Here is a 19,708-nt window from a genome sequence, read left to right as displayed (position 1 = left end):
CACTATATTTCAAGTTGACATTACATATGACTGTACTGTTGGAGCCAAATAAACACAGTCTTTCAAATACACTAAATGGTGGACTTTCCCTTTATTTGTTGTTTCCAGATACCTGTTAAACATTTTCATCCTTTTTTTTCTTTACTGGTTGACCAGTTCAGGGTTGCAGGGGGCTGTAGGTTATCCCATATATATCCACATATGTCTTGTACTATGTATATAGTCATATAGTACAAGACATGGTGTAGATCCCAGACATGTTGCCAGTCTATCACATGATTAATACAGAGTGACAGTCATTCACAGTCAAATTTACATCCACGGCCACTTTAGAATCACCTATTAACCTAACATGCATGTCTATGTCAGTAGCTATTCTACCTTCACTAACAACGACAAACTACAAGATATATTAAGTAGACATGGTCAAGATTCAAATGAAAAGGGAAGAAAGGTGTTTTTTAAGTGGCATGGTTGTTGGTACGAGAAAGGCTGTCTAGGTATTTGAGAGACTGCTGATCTTCTGGGATTTCCCACACAACCATCACTAGGGTTTACAGAAAATGGTCTAAATATCAGTGGTGGAAGTTCTCTGGGTGAAAATGACTTGTTGATGCCAGACGTCAGAGGAGAACAACAGGCAACAGTAACTCAAATAATCTGGTTACAACTGATGTTTGCAGAAGAGCATCTCTGAATGCACAACCACTCAAATCTTGAAGCAGATGGGGCGCAGCAGCAGAAGACCACATCTTGTGTAAGTCCTTTTAGCTACAAAAAGGAAACTGAGGCTACAATTCATACAAGCTCACCAATATTGAACAACAGAATACTGGAAAAACATCACTTGGTCAGATGAGTCTTGATTTCTTTGATGACATTGGGATAGTTGGGCCAGAATTTGGTGTAAACAACATGAACCATGGATCCACATAGAGCAACTGCATAAAAGTTTAATTGAAGTGGATGAACATTAAGGTTACATGCGTGGTCATTTTGCAGTCTTGTTCCAAGCAAATAAACAATTTACTGGTGTCCTACCTGAATGTTACAAACAAGCTGAACAGTGCTGACTGCTATATTGTGCATGTCCGAATTTACAACATTATCATTTAGTTCCCTCAGTAAGTTTATACAGGTACACATGCACAACATGTTTTTAACCAGTGATTTATTCAATGATTCAATTGTTTAAATAAATTAAACATTTGACTCATTCACATACTGAAACTGAAACATCTACAGGGAGTGCAGAATTATTAGGCAACTTACTTTCCTTTGGCAAAATGGGTCAAAAGAAGGACTTGACAGGCTCAGAAAAGTCAAAAATAGTGAGATATCTTGCAGAGGGATGCAGCAGTCTCAAAATTGCAAAGCTTCTGAAGCGTGATCATCGAACAATCAAGCGTTTCATTCAAAATAGTCAACAGGGTCGCAAGAAGCGTGTGGAAAAACCAAGGCGCAAAATAACTGCCCATGAACTGAGAAAAGTCAAGCGTGCAGCTGCCAAGATGCCACTTGCCACCAGTTTGGCCATATTTCAGAGCTGCAACATCACTGGAGTGCCCAAAAGCACAAGGTGTGCAATACTCAGAGACATGGCCAAGGTAAGAAAGGCTGAAAGACGACCACCACTGAACAAGACACACAAGCTGAAACGTCAAGACTGGGCCAAGAAATATCTCAAGACTGGTTTTTCTAAGGTTTTATGGACTGATGAAATGAGAGTGAGTCTTGATGGGCCAGATGGATGGGCCCGTGGCTGGATTGGTAAAGGGCAGAGAGCTCCAGTCCGACTCAGACGCCAGCAAGGTGGAGGTGGAGTACTGGTTTGGGCTGGTATCATCAAAGATGAGCCTGTGGGGCCTTTTCGGGTTGAGGATGGAGTCAAGCTCAACTCCCAGTCCTACTGCCAGTTTCTGGAAGACACCTTCTTCAAGCAGTGGTACAGGAAGAAGTCTGCATCCTTCAAGAAAAACATGATTTTCATGCAGGACAATGCTCCATCACACGCGTCCAAGTACTCCACAGCGTGGCTGGCAAGAAAGGGTATAAAAGAAGAAAAACTAATGACATGGCCACCTTGTTCACCTGATCTGAACCCCATTGAGAACCTGTGGTCCATCATCAAATGTGAGATTTACAAGGAGGGAAAACAGTACACCTCTCTGAACAGTGTCTGGGAGGCTGTGGTTGCTGCTGCACGCAATGTTGATGGTGAACAGATCAAAACACTGACAGAATCCATGGATGGCAGGCTTTTGAGTGTCCTTGCAAAGAAAGGTGGCTATATTGGTCGCTAATTTGTTTTTGTTTTGTTTTTGAATGTCAGAAATGTATATTTGTGAATGTGGAGATGTTATATTGGTTTCACTGGTAAAAATAAATAATTGAAATGGGTATATATTTGTTTTTTGTTAAGTTGCCTAATAATTATGCACAGTAATAGTCACCTGCACACACAGATATCCCCCTAAAATAGCTAAAACTAAAAACAAGCTAAAAACTACTTCCAAAAACATTCAGCTTTGGTATTAATGAGTTTTTTTGGGTTCATTGAGAACATGGTTGTTGTTCAATAATAACATTATTCCTCAAAAATACAACTTGCCTAATAATTCTGCACTCCCTGTATACCTGACACCTTACCTCTAGTGCATTTAAAAAAATTAGTTTGTCTATATTATTTTATGTATGCACATTCAGAATTGCCCATGAGTATATTTTTATCCATGTATTTGAAGGTATTATTTCTCAATTCAAAAGAAGTAAAAACAGGTGTGTTGTTTTCATCCTGGTCTTTGCAGAAACGGTTCAGCCTGAGGCTTTCAAAACGGTATGTTGTTTACAGATTGTGTGTGTTTGTGTGTGTGTTTGTTTGTTTTTTTAATGCTTGAAACTTTTACCCGTGAAAGTGTAGGCTAGCTTGCGAAGTTTGAGCATTTTTGACCACTTTCAGTTTCCATACAGCTCTGCAGCGCGAGCGCCGCGCCAGCTGCGGTACAGTAGTGCACTTGCGCGCGCGTGTATAAAGCGGGGCTCTGTCGGCTCGAGCAGATGTTCGTCGAGCTTCGTCCAGCTGGACTACATCAAGATGTCCGCTGAGAGATTTGAGAAAAAGGAGACTATAGACCTGAGGAAAAAATATATTGGGTGAGATAATTGCTCTCATTTGACAAAAGCAGGATTCCAAATTAATGTGGCAGTGGTCAAAAAGTGTAAGATACTAGAAAAACAATTAAAAAGTTTAATTTCGAGAATATCTGTGACATTTTAGCTATTGTATATATTTGTGGGTGTTTAAATGTATCCTACTATTTGACTTTTAATATGTATATTACATACATTAATATAATACAATATACAATAACTGGAATGAGTAGTAGTTCCTTTGTGTGTCTCTTAGGAATTTCACTGTTGTGTCCATGACTCATAATCTTTTTATCACAACATGAAAACCTACAGCTGCCCCAGCACGCTCCTACACATGTCACTATTCTGTTTTTTCTCTGCTGCAGGCCATCTTGTAAGATTTTTTTCAGCCATGACCCAATCAAGATTGTGGGAGCCAAAGGCCAGTATATGTATGATGAGAAAGGACAGCACTACCTGGACTGCATCAACAATGTGGCTCATGGTAAACACACATGCACTAGTGTATATACACAAAGTACACTGAAAGAAAGCAGCCAGCGCTGAAGTACCACTTTTTATCCCTGTGATGGTGTCACACCACAACAGCAAAACAAGAAGTTTATTATTACATATAGACCTATAACCAGGAACTCTAATTCAATCTTCCTTTTCCCAGTGGGCCACTGTCATCCTGATGTGGTGAAGGCAGGAGCTCAGCAAATGGAACTACTCAACACTAACTCGCGCTTCCTGCACGACAACCTTGTCCTGTATGCCCAGAGGCTGCAGGCCACGCTGCCTGACAAGCTGGCTGTTTGCTACTTTGTCAACTCCGGGTACGTTTACATGTTTTCACTAAACAACAAAAGGCAGCATGATGGAAGATAAGCCAGGTGTGTTTTTTTACTTGGGTGTGGATCACTGTGGGGAGGATAGAGGAGGCAGATGATGGGAGACCTAAATTTACTTTGATGATTATGCCTGGTGTGAACATGAGCCATAAAAGTCCTGCTGTGTCCTCAAATTACAGAGAAGCTCAAAACCCTGTAAAAAAGACTGCAGTGCAATCATACAGTCCTGTCAGCATTCAAGGAATATAGAAGCCTGTATGAGTGGAGGAATACCCCAAATGCTGAGGATCAGATTGCACGGTTTCATAACCTGTTGTTTGTCTAGATTTCTGATGTGTACGCTACATTAAGCAGACTATTGTTAGTCTGCTTAACAGCTGACTGAAAGTCGAGAAAATAAAAAGGTTCCGGGTGCCCTATTTACACCCTTTGCCCCAGTTCAGGAGAAGAATTATCTGCTCCGGGGCAATAACATTGTAGATAGTAATCCATATACCCTCAGACAGTATTTATCAGTACGATGGGGATATAAATGCTTCGAGAAAGCTTACCTGATATAAATCTGGCATAACACAGGCCTTATTAAGGTGTGTGCAGTAGTACAAAAGTACACCTGTGTCCACTGAAGACATTTCTGAATTTATGGTTTGTCTTCCTTAGTTTAGGAGTGGAGAGCTCTTTAACCCTCTCAAGGCAGGCGTTGCAGATTTGCAACAGTTAAAAACTAACTTGATTACCCCACATACATATTTTATGATTTTTTTTTTACTCAGAAGTACCACTGCAGGACTTGGTTGTGCATTAGCAACAAAAAGTTTAATAAAACCAGAGGCACCAAGCCTTTAAAATAACAGACAAATGGGGCAAAGACCCTTGAATTAGTAAAAATGTCTTCATGTGATTTCATAGAGAGGTAAAGAAGCCCCACTAAGTTTTTACAATTAGCCTTGCATGGCCTCACGGTGGGAACTGAAACAGCAAACTCCCTCTGACGTTCAAGTGATATCAGTGGTTTCACCTGTGTATTTTGTGGTGACTGAGTAACTCAAAGTAACCCTTGCCTGTTTGAACTTCAGCTCCGAAGCCAACGACCTGGCTCTCCGACTAGCACGGCAATACACAGGCCACAAAGATATCATCACTTTGGAAAAGTAAGTGCTGCCGTCAACCAGTCATTCTACAGAAAAAAACCTGGCGAATGAAAACAACAGTGATAATGAGCTGGTAAAAGTCTTACTAGTTAGTGGTTTGTAGCGCCGTGTGGCGAAAGGAGCTGGGTCTTCATGTGTCAGTGTTTTAATAGAATTTACTGCTTTGGCCCACAGTTTTCTTTGTTTGCAGTGCGTACCATGGCCACGTCTCATCGCTCATTGACATCAGTCCATATAAGTTCCACCAGCTGTCAGATACTGAGCAGAATCAATTTGTCCATGTGGTGAGTGCTTTTTCTCTCCCCGGCTGCCTGCGTGCACACTATTAAAACACCATAACTCAACTTGCTCCGCTGGGCTTTGGCAGCCTACTGAGTGTGCACCATGCATGCGTGTGCATATGTGTAGATAAAAGAGACACAGAATGAGACAGAGAAATAGAATGAAAGGGGTCTTTTTCTGCAGATTCAACAGGGTGTAATGTAAGTGGCTCTGAAAGAGAGCAGCTTGCTGTCAGAGGCATATGTTGAGGAACACAGACAGTGAGAAGAATGGCAAACAAAAAAAGGAGATTATTAACCAAAAATCCTACAATGGTACTCAGGAGAAAGATTAAAATCCCCACAAAGAGGTAATTTTATCTCCAGACTGTTAGATTATTGTGGTCTTTTCCTTTTTTGAGGGTCTTTTGGAGTTTCTGTTTGGAAAATTAAAGCTCAAAAATGGGTTTTTTTTTACTTTTACAACAAGACATCCAGTGCACTGTGACCTAAAATCGTGAAATAATTTACAGTTTCTGAAACTAGAATTTGTTTCAAGATTTTCGGTTAAAAAAAAAAAATACATTAAACATAGTAAATAATACAAAATTATGTCTTTTTCATCATTTAATGAGAACTTTAGGGATAAATTACACCTAAAGTACCACAATGAATTTAAGGGCTGTACTGTGTGCTGCTGTGGTGCATTCTGGGAATTGTGGAATGGGGTTTCCCTCATATTTCAGCTAAAACTCCAGATGAAAAAGAAGGAAAGGAACAAATCGCTTGGTTTAGTAGGAAATGAGTTCTCCAGCGATCTGAATAACACTGATCTCCATGTGCAGCTGACAGAGGCAATGTATAAAATGCAACACAGAAAAATAAAATAAAAATAAATTCATATATAGATATAGACAGTATTCCTTCACTCACATAAAGAGCTGCTTATCCACTTTTATCTAAACTTTTTTTAATATAATACGTAATTCAGCCACATGTTAGGTTTACTTAAAACCCATTAAGAATCCAGTTGGATTTGTGAATACCTTTGTAATATTTAACCATTTCTTGTCTCCTGCAGGCTTCCAGTCCAGATGTGTACAGAGGGAAACACAGAGCAGACCACCCTGATCCTGCCTCCGCGTATGCAGATGAAGTCAAAGATATAATAAACAAAGCTCACAAGAAAGGAGGCAAGGTACAGTTAATGAGAAGAAGCTAGCAATCCCAGGAAAAGCGTGAAAGCTGTGCATTGTTATAGAGCCAGTATTCAAATGCTATAGTGTGATTACAGGACCATGGCACTAAGCAAGGACACAGCAGATGACTAAGAATGATTCTCAGCAGACTGTTAAGAGTTGTTCATTTTTGTCCACATGGACCTGTAACTACCTCCTCTCTCTTGTTTTGAACAGCCAACTGTAAAGGGAAGAGCTCAGGGTCAAAGATGACAGGATGCCTCCACTTGTTTTCTGTTTATCCGTCTGGCTTTATCTGGATATGTTTGTTCTCTTGTGCAGATTGCTGCTTTTATAGCTGAGTCACTGCAGAGCTGTGGTGGGCAGGTCATTCCCCCTGTGGGTTACTTCCAGCAAGTGGCACAGTATGTACCCAAGAAATCACACTCCTGACAACCTGAGTCTACCCCTGCCCACGCTGATTACTCTGCCCCTCTACAGGCACGTCCGTGAAGCGGGGGGCGTTTTTATCGCAGATGAAGTCCAAGTGGGCTTTGGGAGAGTAGGCTCCCACTTCTGGGCCTTCCAGCTTCAGGGAGAGGACTTTGTGCCCGACATTGTCACGATGGGAAAACCCATTGGCAACGGCCACCCCATGTCATGTGTGGTCACGACCAAAGAGGTGGCAGAGGCCTTCATGTCATCTGGAATGGAGTACTTCAATACAGTAAGAGCCTTATGTAGGATCATGAACAGCTGTGCAAGTGATAATAAATGAAAGCTATTTAAAAAGTTGCATACATGTTTTAACATAAAAGCACAAAAAGATTGCATTACATGATATTTGCTTTCCCTCCCAAGTTCACCAGAATTGCTGCTGACCTGTCCTCATCTTCTGTGTTTTTGTCCAGAGCTTCCAAGCACATCCACACATCTGTTTTTCCCATGTTGTGGAAATATGCTGCATTCAAGCCAGCCTGTTTTTCTCATTGAGTCTTGATTTGTAATTATTTCCCATGAAAAAAAACAAAACTAGGATGTATTTTCATCAGAAAATGAGTTTCTCTTTTGTTACCAGACATACATTAAAAAATAAATAAATCACTGCTCATGTGCTATCTAGACAGGTATGTGTTTAACATACTGTATGAAACCTTTATGGAGAGTAGGGTGTAGCAGATCTTCAGATTGATGGGAAATGTGAACTTGATCTCGGTGTCATCTTTCCTCTGTGTGTTGCTTATCTGTGGCCTCAGTTTGGTGGTAATCCAGTGTCGTGTGCCATCGGTCTGGCCGTCCTAGACGTGATTGAGAAAGAGGATCTGCAGGGCAACGCACTGCGTGTGGGGCAATACCTCACCAGTCTGCTGGAGAAGCAGAAAGAGAAGCACCTGCTGATCGGAGATATCAGGTGCGCTTACACAGCATGTGACACAGTGCAACATCAGATAAGCTGTCCACGTACTTTAGAACTAATCCTTTAGCAGTCTTTAACACCACCCTATGCTGTGTTCCTATAAATCCTGCCTAAACGTGCAACCTAGTGACTTCACAGGGAAGTGTTGCTCTGAAAATTATTTAGAAATAAAAACAATACATGCAAAATTAACACCTTACAAACCCTGATGGTGTCACATCCTGCAGGGGTCGTGGTCTCTTTGTAGGCGTGGAGCTCGTCAGGGACAGGCTGAAGCTCACTCCTGCCACAGCAGAGGCACAGGAAGTCATATATAGGTAAGTTTAAATGTGGAAACTCATCATCATGATCATAATCTTTATTTATATAGCACTTTAAAACAACCACAGCTGACACAAAGTGCTGTACATTGGAACTAAATAATAAAATAAGATATAAATAAAAGCCAAATAAAAAAAAGTAAAACAATTCATTAGTTTGTTAATAATTAATTTAATTACAAGAGAAACTAAGTTTTACCTAAAGCCAAAGAATAAAAATGGGTTTTAAGTCGTGTTTAAGTTAAGGGGCCTCTCAACCCTGGGGACATGCACCAGGGTTGAGAGTTGAGGCACTGGTGTGAAATTTATGGTTTTCAATGGTGTTATTGTTATTTTCTTTATCGTTTTTATCATTAACTTTGTTTCCCTGGGTCTTTTCCCGTGTGTTATGAGCAAATCTCCTTTTTTTTTGGTACTGGCACTGGTTTTATTTTGTCGTATTTATCCACGACACCTTAAAGTCTGGTCGATGAAAATATTGTCAGACATAAACCGGTCTGTGGCGCATATAAGGTTGGGGACCGCTGTCCTAGGTCTCAGTACTGCCAGGAGCAGCTGGTCAGCTGACCTAAGAGACCAACAGGGTGTGTAGGGATGAAGAAGCTCAGAGAGGTAAGGCGGGGCAAGATCGTGAAACCATTTAAAAACAAATGGTTTCACAAAAAATGAACTCTGAAAGACACAGGCAGCCAGTGCAGTGAGGCCAGCACAGAGGTCATATTCTCTCTTTTACGAGTTCCTGTTAACAGTCGTGCAGCTGCAGACGTAAGACCAACCACTGACTGACCCCCACATAAAGTGAATTACAGTAGTCCAGACGGGATTACTCAGATTAAAGTATGTGAGTAATCAGCAATACCATATTATATAATCAAACAGACTGCTTATATTATTCTGTACTGAGGATGGTTTTCAGTGGTTATGCTTCTGCAGTCCAATCATACAGTATATCACACAACAAAACAAGACTTATGAACCTAAGTAAGAATTAAAAATAAAGAGCGATAATAAAACCTGCATTGCTTACATGTATAAGTGACAGTAACAGTCTATTATCACCTCCTCCTCTGGCTCTCTTAATGAATAATCCTTTACACAATGTACCCATGTGTGAAAGCACTGCATAATAAACCACTGTAACAATCTGAGTTCACACAAACGGCACTGAGCTCCACGAGGACTATTTTGTTCTTCCTGTCAGCTTGAAAGCTGCGTTTATTAATGAGACACAAGCGTGTAAGGCCTCATTAACACGCAAACTTGGCTTTCACGTGACTGGGGTTGCAATCATACATGGACATCAAATAATGCTACTCCTGTCACACGGCACCTCAAGGTGTCTGTGCGTCAGTGCATCAGCATGCGGAGAGATTGCGTTCCCGTTTTAGAGACCTATAAAGTGTACAGTATTGGAGGTGTGTCAGCGGTGTGAGTTGGAAGTTTGTCAGTCAGGTTTGCGTTCTGTTTGCAACTTTTTGTTGTTGCTTTCACTCACTGATTCATCTTTGGGCAGTGGAGTGGAGCGGTTAGCACTGCTGCCTCACAGCAAAAAGGTTCTGGGTTCAAATCTGATGCTTAGCTGCAGCATTTCTGTGTGGACTGTGCATCTTTTCCCTGTGCCTTGTTTGGTTTCACTCCAGCTGGTTTGGCTTCTTTCCGTAGTCCAGAGACATGCTCAATAAGTTGTGTGTGGTTCTCTGTCTGTCTGGTGAGCCCCCTCAAACAACCCTAAGCTGGAGAAGTGGTTAAGAAGATGTATGAATAAACAGTTCACTTTTGTTTTCACTTGATTTCTATTCTACTGCTTTAAGTGAGAATATGTGCAGTCAACAGCAACAGAGTGCTAAAAGGTTGATAACTTCTCCCAGGCTAAAGGAACAGCACATTCTTCTCAGTGCTGACGGACCTCATTGCAACGTGCTCAAGTTCAAGCCCCCAATGTGCTTCACTACAGAAGATGCTGAGCTGGTCGTGGAGAAAATCGATGTCATTCTCACAGGTATTTCCTTTTCCCCCCCTTTGTGGCTTGTGTACTACTAGAAAGGGTCAAAGTGTATAAGTAAACTCTTAATCATACAGTGTGTTTTATTATGTTTGTTTCCAGAACTGGAGGAAGCATTGGACCTGAAGCTGAACAACACACTGGCTGTAGAAAATGAAAGCAATAAAAGGAAAGTAAGTTTGACTTTGCTGATTATCAAAAAGTATTTTTTTAATGAAAGTGTTCATGATTTTGCTGTCACCGGTTTTCATTTTGACTTTATTTCTTTACAATTTTTACGTGAAGCTGCTGACTGATGAAAACGGGCACAGTGGCGTGCTACACAGCAAAGGAAGCCGTCAAGGGTCTCCTCAACAAACCAAACAAAGCAAACGCCTCAGGACATAAAGCCGCCTGTGAACAAACACAAGAACTGACACAGGTGGCACATCTCTAGAGTTAAAGGGCCGTAATTTGATGATAAATGTTTTTATATTGATAATATACTGCATATTAATTAGATTGTCTTCTCAGGTATTTTTTTAATATTTGCATAATAGCATGTTTTTAGCTAGCTGCATAAAAATGTACCTTATTATGTGACTTAGCAGGGTACAAGAGCCTTATTCACGATATCAGGGAATCATAAATGGATCAATCTAAACATGTAGATCTGAAAATATGCATCAGTATCTTTGTGTGCCTTTAGCATTAAAAATACGGCCTTGCAAAGGCCATTACATGTTTTTACAGAGAAGTAACTGAACTGTAAATGCTGTGCAAATGCTCAGATGTTTCTTGTATGACTGTCTTGTTACTACCTCTGTCCTACTCCATTGACTGCAGATGAAAATTAACATGTATGGCTAAATCTGGAAAATTTAGATGACAAATTTAAGCACTCATGTTAATTAATATGCTTTGTCCCTTCTAAATATACACAAACATAAGTCCAGGAAACACCATTACCTGATGATCCTGTGATGCCATCTTCTGGAGGGAAAATGAAATGTGTCATATCTCCTGAACACTGCATATGCAAAGACGCCACATTGTTTGGCTGCTGATGTAAACTTGAGTTTAACAATCTTCTCAAAAATTCTGAGCATTAATTTTCTATTTAATCATTTACATTAAGTAGAAATCAAATCAAAGAAATTCAGAATCTGGATGAATGTGATTTTAAACAATGCTTTGTCCTATTAAACCTACTTCAACAGCACATAACAACCATGAGAAGGTGTGAAAAGGACAGTTTATTTCACCATCTTGTACAAAAATGCAACTGTGACAGGTTCAAGGGTTTCAAGGTTCATAGTTTTCTATACAAAAACGTACATCTGTAATATCACTCAGGCACCCATGTAAGTCCTAATTAGAAATTGGTGATTTTGTCCCATCAATGTTTGGCAGCTTCCTCTCCCTTCTTCCTTCTCTAGGTTCATTTCTCCTACTCCTCAGAACATGTTGGCTTTATCAACATGGCAAAATCATTAATGATGCTGCGCCTGCACGACAAGTTCAGGTGGCAGAGTGTTGAATTTAAGCTGCTAAAGACCTTCTGCTCCACCAGCTTCATAGGAGGTTAAGAGAAAGTGGGAAAGGACGTTACAAAACAAAGACAAAACCAGTGTGTCAGTGTAGTTTGGTCTAATTTCTTGAGCAAGGTCAGTAATTTCAGTCCTTAATGGTTGTCGATGAAGGGTTGGCTGTATCCACAATTAAACAGAACTGCATGTAAGTTTTCCACATAATTAATATCCTCTTCATTTGAATTTGCTTATTGCAAGTCTAGCCCATGAGATATCCCCTGAAAAGACAAATTAGCACAAATTAGACAACAGCTACAAAGAAGTACAATCATCAACTCAGTCTCCCCTTTAGACAGCTTTGTAAGCTCAGATTGGACAACAAGTATTTGACACGTGGGTCTGGATTCGATAGATTCGAGCTTCGACTTACGGCAGCTTCATGCGCATGAACACTCGGGCCATGAAGAAGCTGAGGAGCACGCTGACAAATCCAATGAAAAGCAGCAGGAAGCGGTTGAGTTTGGGAATGTTGGGTGCATTGGAGCGGTCCAGAATTATAAAGCCCAGGCCTCCCATTGTGAACAGGAAGCTGGATGCTAGTCCTTCCATAATGTACTGACCGTTTACTCTGGAAAACACATCAATAGGATTCAGCTTCAAATCTTTAGACTGTGTTTTAATTCCAAAAATCTTACACGCACCTGTAGGCCAAGAAGGCAACCGGTCTCTGGTGTCCATGCTCATCAGTCATTGAACCCACACTCGGTGGCTCTACAATGACGTCGTAGATGATACCTGTGCAGTGAATGGAGGAAAAAAGGTTTAATTCATAATTAATTAAGTTTAAGGTAAAGTCTGAGCAGTGAGAGCGCTGACTGAGCAGACAGGTAATAATCACCATAAGATCAGTGATCAACAACAACTACAGCAAGATAAAGACAAAGTAAACTACAGATATTCAGTTAGTTTAAGGTAGGCTAGTTTGTTAGCCCTCTATTCTCTTATATTGTTTTGTGATGTATTACACGCTGGTTTACAAGCGCAACAAAACCCCGCAAATCTAACAACGCAACAAAAGCACGTAACTGAGTATTGGCATTAAATACTACACTGATAACATCAAACGCAACACAGAATTATCTGGCTAGCCTTCAGGCTTTTACGTTAGCTTAGCATTTACCTCCAGTGATGAGAAAGTAGGACACAATAACGATCGCATAGACAGTCATGGCCGACGGCATGTGCAGCCATGACGGTTTCTTCAGTTTTATGTTTGGACATTCAAGCACAGCAAAAGGTATACTGTATAAAGTCTCCATGGTGTATGAAAATATTTCCAGTCACCACAGTAGAGGACCTCTCCGCCGCTGAATGCGCAGGCGCAAACACTCGGTTGACGTGTCCCGGAAGTACATTTTTTTTCAGCCAACTAGGCGTTAATATTTTTTAAAGGGATTTTTTTTTTTGTCATTTACTACTAGCATTAAAAACATATTGCATTTATAGTTACATTAACCCGATTTTATTTAAGAATCAATCAATAAAATATATATATGTTGGGTAAGGCCAATCTTTTACTGTTTCGTTTCTTAAAGAGACAGTAATCTTTTAGAGGGTTTATTTAAGTACACAGCTTTGTTGAATGAAACCTTACCACCCAAAACGCTCCTATGTAACCAGTTTCATTCATTTTTATTGACACTTCACTGCATTTAAATATTTCATTATTTTCATTAGTTAAAGTTTTAGCTTCTTCTTCTTTTCTTTTTTTTTTTTATTCCAGCGCAGTTGTGGTGTGGAGCACCTACAATTTCGTTGTGCATGTACAATGACAATAAAGGGATATACTCATCTATTCTATTCTTATGTTTTTTCCCCTTCACTGCGAAAGTCAACATGATCATGCTTTAATGGTCCTTATTCATCCAGGCATTTAATCATTTCGAGTGCCTTCATTGGAGGACACAGCAGAGGACGAGTTATTAATTTGTTTGGTGTTACAAGACCAAGCATCCATTCAAGATACACATGCATAATGCCACAATATACATTTGTTTTACTATGACTGCCACCAAAGGAGTTCTTGAGTGATACCTTGGATTGTTGCTTTTAAACAGTCACACATCTGATTAGCATCCTTGGTGGCTTAAACACTTCTGTATCAGTGAATTGGACCAGTGGTTGAAAGAAACCACATTTAATGAAATATTTCATTTTGGTACTCTGAAATGTAGTTGGTACGCCTACTCCATAGCATCTATTTTAAAGCTTTAGTGACTTTTAGTCAATTACATGGTCATAATACTTACTTTAGGGCACAGGTGTTTCACAAGCCTAAAAAAAATAAATAATAAGTGTAGTTTTCTGTTCCATTTACTTGCGATCAACTACTGATCGCTCACGTAATGCACAGGAAACTCAAATACCTCAAAAACACAGCTGTATGTTATGCTTGGACATGAAGTACCCTATCATAGCAAATGTCTTCTTCAGCAGAACTGAACCTTTAGACACTGCAAAACATGTCACAAAGGGCCCCATGAACACAACCAAGATCTGAACCTGCTAGCACCCCAAATTAAACTGAAGGCAAAAAAAAAAAAAAAAAAAAGGTACTGCAGAGTTTGATCCTAGGTGCACGCTTTTCTTCTCACAGTCCAGACATTTTTGAAGACTCCCTGTAACAGTCCTGCTGTCCAAACATGTTATTGTAACATCTTTAGTGATAATTTTGCATTTGTTAAACATGTATGCAAAAATTTATTTCCAGTTGCTTCCTTAATCCTAAGGGATCAACACAACAGAAGGCTCTGCATGGGACCTGGCACAAGACCAGAGGAAAAAAAAACAAATCTTTGAAATAGATCCCAAACACACAGACTGTTCAGCAATTTCAATAAAAGAAAAAAAAAATGCTGCGACTCACAACATGTAGTGGATTTGTTTGACATTTTTTATTGTGGCAATACAAATACAGTTTACTTTGACTTCTGGCTCTGTGCCTGTGCCTTGAGCACCTTGACAACGATCTTCTGCTCCTCAATCAGGAAGGCACGCTTGATCCTAATAATAAAAAACAAAGGAGATCAATTAACATAATGAATTAGCTGATCACAGCATACCTAACAAGTTTGTATTTTAGTGCTTTCAAATTAAAAGTTTGATGCCTGTATCAGTCTATTTTCTCAGTAACAAGCATCAGAAGATGAAGGGAAGTGCATCTTTTACCTGTCACGCACACACTTGGCGCACATGGATCCTCCGTAGGCCCTGCTAACGTGCTTCTTGGTCTTGGAGAGCCTCATCAAAACTTGAGGTCTAACAGCGCGAATCTGTAAGAACACAGATATGGATGTTGAGAACAATGGAGGAACAAGCAACTGCAGAGTGACACTTTCAGCAGCACAACCTAGAAAAAGCTGGGCTCAAGGCAGTTGAGCAATTTTATAAGCTCACTTTATAAAAGCACGCTGCCATGCTTCCCTGGATTCAGACCTGCCTGCAGTGGATCACACAGTGCTGATGACACAAAGCTGTAGGGGTGAACTGGAGGAAGGTGGATTTATATATATATATACTGCTCTACAAATGATGGTCACTGCAGTGATGTTTTTAATATGACCATAGAAAGATCTCGTAGTTATCTGAAGAACAACCACACTTAAACACCAGCAAGTTTCTTGCATTGAGAAAACTCAAAGGTTTTATCAAAAGTCTACATTTCATGTACTCAAGAGTAGTGCGCAGCTTATCAAATGGTCAGACATTTAGTGGAAAATGTTCAGGCCTCTATTAAAACAATAACCCCCCCCCCCTTAGAGTCGTTAGCATAATCACCCAGGAACAACCCAGAAACAACCATGTTTCTAGGTCTATGAACCTACAACCACCAAAGCAAAGATGATGATGCACATATGTGCACTAAGAGGACCAGTTTGAAATCAAAGTTAACACTTTGAGGTATTTGTAACTTTTATAATAGCTGAATTAAAACCCATCTGAACTAAGGAACTTAAAAGAATTACAGAATAAAGTTTAACTGGGTGTCAAAACCCCACATCCAGATCCCTCCAGCTGCCATACCACTCCAAGCTGTGGCGCCTGTGGGCTTTTCAACGTTAACCTACCTACAAACAATTTACTAAATTTGGCAGTTCTAACGAACACTTTGTTCCTGGCAGAGAGAGCGTGAGAACTAGCGCATTACCAACATGTTCTTTTATTTGCCTATTGAAAGAAATGACATATACGTGGTAACATTAGCTGAACCTGAAGTGGCATGTTGAGATCAACTGAACTTTAAAAACCCCCACTGGAAACACTGGCACCATTACAAACCCAAGGCACCGTCTATAACGTGGAATTGGCACAAGCCATTAGGCAGTGGTTACAGGGAGTAATAACGTAGTACTCAGGAATAAGCAAACAGCACCAAGTGAAAAGCTTCTGCTCCTGTGAAAGTTGATGTCATGTGCACACAAAATCAGGACATCTCTACTGGTGATTTCACAGCAACAGAAGAAAAGGCATTCGTGGTTGCAGGGAACTGCAGGATTTTCCAAGCTACCTTTCCAGTCGCCAATCCAATGCAGAATGCTTACTTCACCGGATTAATGTAAAAATGTACATTTACAAAAAAAGGAGGAACAAATATACGCTGATGCTTCAACAGCTTGCTGCACTATTGTCTTTACTATAAATCAACCTCATCTACACTTGGCAGTGAGGGATGCTAAGTATCCTAGTCCAGCGGTCTCCAACCTTTTTTGCGCCACGGACCGGTTTATGCCCGACAATATTTTCACAGACCGGCCTTTAAGGTGTTGCAGATAAATACAACAAAATAAAACTAGTACCGGTACCGAAAAAAAGAAGATTTATTCATAACACATGTGAAAAGACCCAGGAAACCGATCAAAACGATAACAAAATAACGCTGAAAACCATACATTTCACACCTGAGCCTCATCTCTCGCGGCCCGGTACCAAACGACTCACGGACCGGTACTGGTCCGAGGCCCGGGGGTTGGGGACTGCTGTCCTAGTCTACAAGTTCTGAAACACAAATTTAAACACAGAGCACCTTCTTCAGGTTACAATGGATATACTTACTCCACGCAGTCTTCCTGGGCAGATGCCACATGCTGACTTGGGGGCCTTGCCGACCTTCTTAGTGTACAGGTACACAATACGATTACCAGGAGTCCGTGAGCTTCACAAAAGCAAAAAGAGGGTGGTTTAGTTTTCTTCAGAGGGACCATGCAAAACATCACAGGAGATGTGGTGTATCATAGTAGCTACTAGCCTATATACAACTACAGCTCCGTCCTGGCATTATGTATTCATAGTCAGGGTACCAGCTCTATATAGATAGACATGCAGTGAGCCAGGCATAGAAGCAAATACAACCGGAGAGAGTTTACTTACAGTCTGGTTTTGTTGGAGGCGGTGTTGTAGGACAACCTACGGCGGTAAGTCAGGCGCTGCACCATCTTGAAGCTGAAAACAAACAAAATTCAGTTAACTGTAGTACACACCGCTGCTATGCTAACCCTGCCCGCTAACAGAGTCCACTCCATTACTTTAATGTTGGCTAAGTAAACACTGACCGGACTTGTTAAACCGGCACTCTCGTTTAAGAGAAACATCGTCTGCAGCCAATTTATCCTTTAAACATGCATTTAAACGCTACTAAAAGCTAAAACACCTCCACCGGCTTGTGCTCAGTACTCAAGAGAACGGCCTTCTCATGTCACACAAAAACTATGTCGTTAAAATCCAGTAAGTCATGAAATAACCCCATAGTTCAGAGCAAAGAGCTCCCCTGAGTAGTATATTTACTTGAACTAGACCACATTAGTTTATTAAAACGTAGGATTACAGTCGATTTTAAACTCATTATGTTTCTGAGGAAAGCAGAGACCGCCATACCTGCTGTCGCCGTAACCGGAAGAGGAAGGAGCCAGGCGGATGATGGGGGTTAAACGGCGTCCATGTGCGCTTTTCTGCCCCCTGCTGGTGGCTTGCTGTTACTACACATCAAGTATAATGTAATTATTGTGTCCTTTAAACGGCTTTATGTCTATAATTTGAAATGAACGTTTCCTCATGATGAGATTTTAAGAAAAGTAAAATCCGCTGATATAAAATTAGACAGTCTTTAATCATATTGCTGTTTTGCAGCCTTTCACATTTCTGCTCAACACTTTAAGGTGTTACTATGTCAATATGATTGGAAGCAATAAATGGGGGGGGGGGGGGGGGCTGCTCGCGTCTACTACTGGTTTACTTTCCACAGGCAGGAGACAACAGCCCATTTTCAAAGTAAATATTATGAGTGGTCCAAACAAAGCACAGGTGGAATTACATTGGATTACATGAAACTTTATTTATCCCTCGGGTGGGTTCCTCCGGGAAATTCAGAATTACTGCTGATGTCACAGTAACCTAATACAGTACAGTCATGAGACTGTAGGACCTCTCCTAACTTTTATTTAGCCATCAGGGTACTTAATTTTAAAGGAAATGCAATACACGCATTATCCAGTAGATGGTAGTAGACAGATGACAGATCATACGCAAAAACCGTGTTTTTGGGAATAGAAAATCTGTCCTTTGACATGCTCAGTCATCGTCTGAGAGAACAAAGTATTGCAAAAGGAAGTAATATAGACGGTGAGTGTATTAAGTCCAGTAAGGTTAAACAAAATACTTAAAAAAATTAAAAATATGTTTATTTTTCCATCATTTAAACTACAACCGAGGATCATGGAGGTGTTCGAGCAGACCCCAGCTGGGCTGGGATGACAAAGAAAAAAATTAGATTTATCATCACGTAATAATAATTAGAATAATATTTATTCTAATTATTATTATTTGTTTAATAAAGGTGAAAAAAATTATTAGTATTACAGTAAAAAGTCTGTGAGTTCGATGCCCAGACTGTCCGGTAATTATAAAATTATATACAATTTTAATTAATTCACAGAATTTTCTCTAATTTTTTATTGTGAATCCACTGTAAAATAAACAAACAAACAAATAGGAATTCTTCTGTCATATAATAGTTTATCTATCCCCTAAACACTTTTGTGTACTAGCAGTGGGAGGGAATCTTTTATCAATAGCAAAATCTTTAAAACTTACAGTTTTAAACATACAGTCAAAATATAAAATCTCTGCAATTCTTCACATTTTCCAAAGCTGCCCAGTTGGTCAAATTGGATTTTTTGCTGGGCCGATTCTGGTCAACCGGGCCTTATGTTTAACACCCCCTCTACAATGAAGATAAGTGTCCAAGCACGAAGCTCCCACCTTTTGGAGCATGGTAGTGGATATTGTTATTTTGGGGGATTCCTTCAATGTCTCACAGTCTGGGCAGCTTGAAACAATTCATTCAACGCCTGTTGAAGTCTGTGAGCCCTCGAGGTTAATCGACTAGAAGTAAACCTTTTACAGAGGAAAACAACTTGCAACTGAACAGTGATGAAAGATGTTGGGGTATCACTTCGTACAGGAAGTTATTTCTATTTAATTATTACTAGTTTCTCAGGTCAAAGATTTGCTAACTTTTTCCACTGCACACTGTGTTTTTGTTGTTGACTGAAAAACAGTTTTTATGTTGTTGCCAGTCAGCACTTCCATAACATTAGATTACCTTCAGTGAAAGTCACTGTTTTCAAAGAGGAAAAAAGGTTTGGCTTGTCCAAATATGTCATAAAAAGTCAACATTTTCCACTAAGTGCACTTTCTTCATCACATCACCGTATAGCAAAGATGGTGATAAAACAAAAGTCCAGGTATTTGAACAACACACCTTACCTGCTGCACCTCTAAAGATGAGAGAAAGGACTCAAAATGGCTCCCTATCAAAAAGTTGGGCT

The 19,708-nt window shown here is 40.2% G+C and overlaps 3 protein-coding genes across 3 annotated transcripts; 1 reads left to right on the top strand and 2 right to left on the bottom strand.

The window, feature by feature from the left end:
* The first annotated feature begins 3,001 nt into the window (after positions 1-3,001).
* On the top strand, positions 3,002-11,532 carry etnppl (ethanolamine-phosphate phospho-lyase). Its single transcript, XM_086283808.1, has 13 exons — positions 3,002-3,153; positions 3,519-3,637; positions 3,812-3,971; positions 5,063-5,137; positions 5,328-5,421; positions 6,479-6,595; positions 6,918-7,000; positions 7,077-7,302; positions 7,832-7,986; positions 8,220-8,309; positions 10,181-10,311; positions 10,417-10,487; positions 10,600-11,532. Exons 1-13 carry the CDS (start codon positions 3,095-3,097, stop codon positions 10,699-10,701), a joined length of 1,482 nt encoding a protein of 493 aa, XP_086139934.1. The 5' UTR covers positions 3,002-3,094; the 3' UTR covers positions 10,702-11,532.
* Positions 11,530-13,223, bottom strand: ostc (oligosaccharyltransferase complex subunit). The gene is made up of 4 exons (XM_086283814.1): positions 13,006-13,223; positions 12,527-12,620; positions 12,256-12,453; positions 11,530-12,103 (listed from the first exon to the last, which is right to left on the bottom strand). Exons 1-4 carry the CDS (start codon positions 13,142-13,144, stop codon positions 12,085-12,087), a joined length of 450 nt encoding a protein of 149 aa, XP_086139940.1. The 5' UTR covers positions 13,145-13,223; the 3' UTR covers positions 11,530-12,084.
* A 1,534-nt stretch (positions 13,224-14,757) lies between these two features.
* On the bottom strand, positions 14,758-17,837 carry rpl34 (ribosomal protein L34). Its single transcript, XM_086283823.1, has 5 exons — positions 17,757-17,837; positions 17,253-17,324; positions 16,938-17,037; positions 15,054-15,157; positions 14,758-14,888 (listed from the first exon to the last, which is right to left on the bottom strand). The coding sequence occupies exons 2-5, from the start codon at positions 17,315-17,317 to the stop codon at positions 14,804-14,806; spliced, it is 354 nt and encodes a 117-aa protein (XP_086139949.1). The 5' UTR covers positions 17,318-17,324; positions 17,757-17,837; the 3' UTR covers positions 14,758-14,803.
* Between the last annotated feature and the right edge of the window lie 1,871 nt (positions 17,838-19,708).

The sequence above is a fragment of the Aulonocara sp. 'chitande type north' Nkhata Bay genome, linkage group LG3, assembly GCF_057382095.1.
Source record: "Aulonocara sp. 'chitande type north' Nkhata Bay isolate Kocher_YH1m ecotype deep benthic linkage group LG3, A_spYH_male_GT1.1, whole genome shotgun sequence".
Classification (NCBI taxonomy): Eukaryota; Metazoa; Chordata; class Actinopteri; order Cichliformes; family Cichlidae; genus Aulonocara; species Aulonocara sp. 'chitande type north' Nkhata Bay.
The sequence above is the reverse complement of the archived record's forward strand: the minus strand, read 5'-3'. Positions and strand labels throughout refer to the sequence as shown.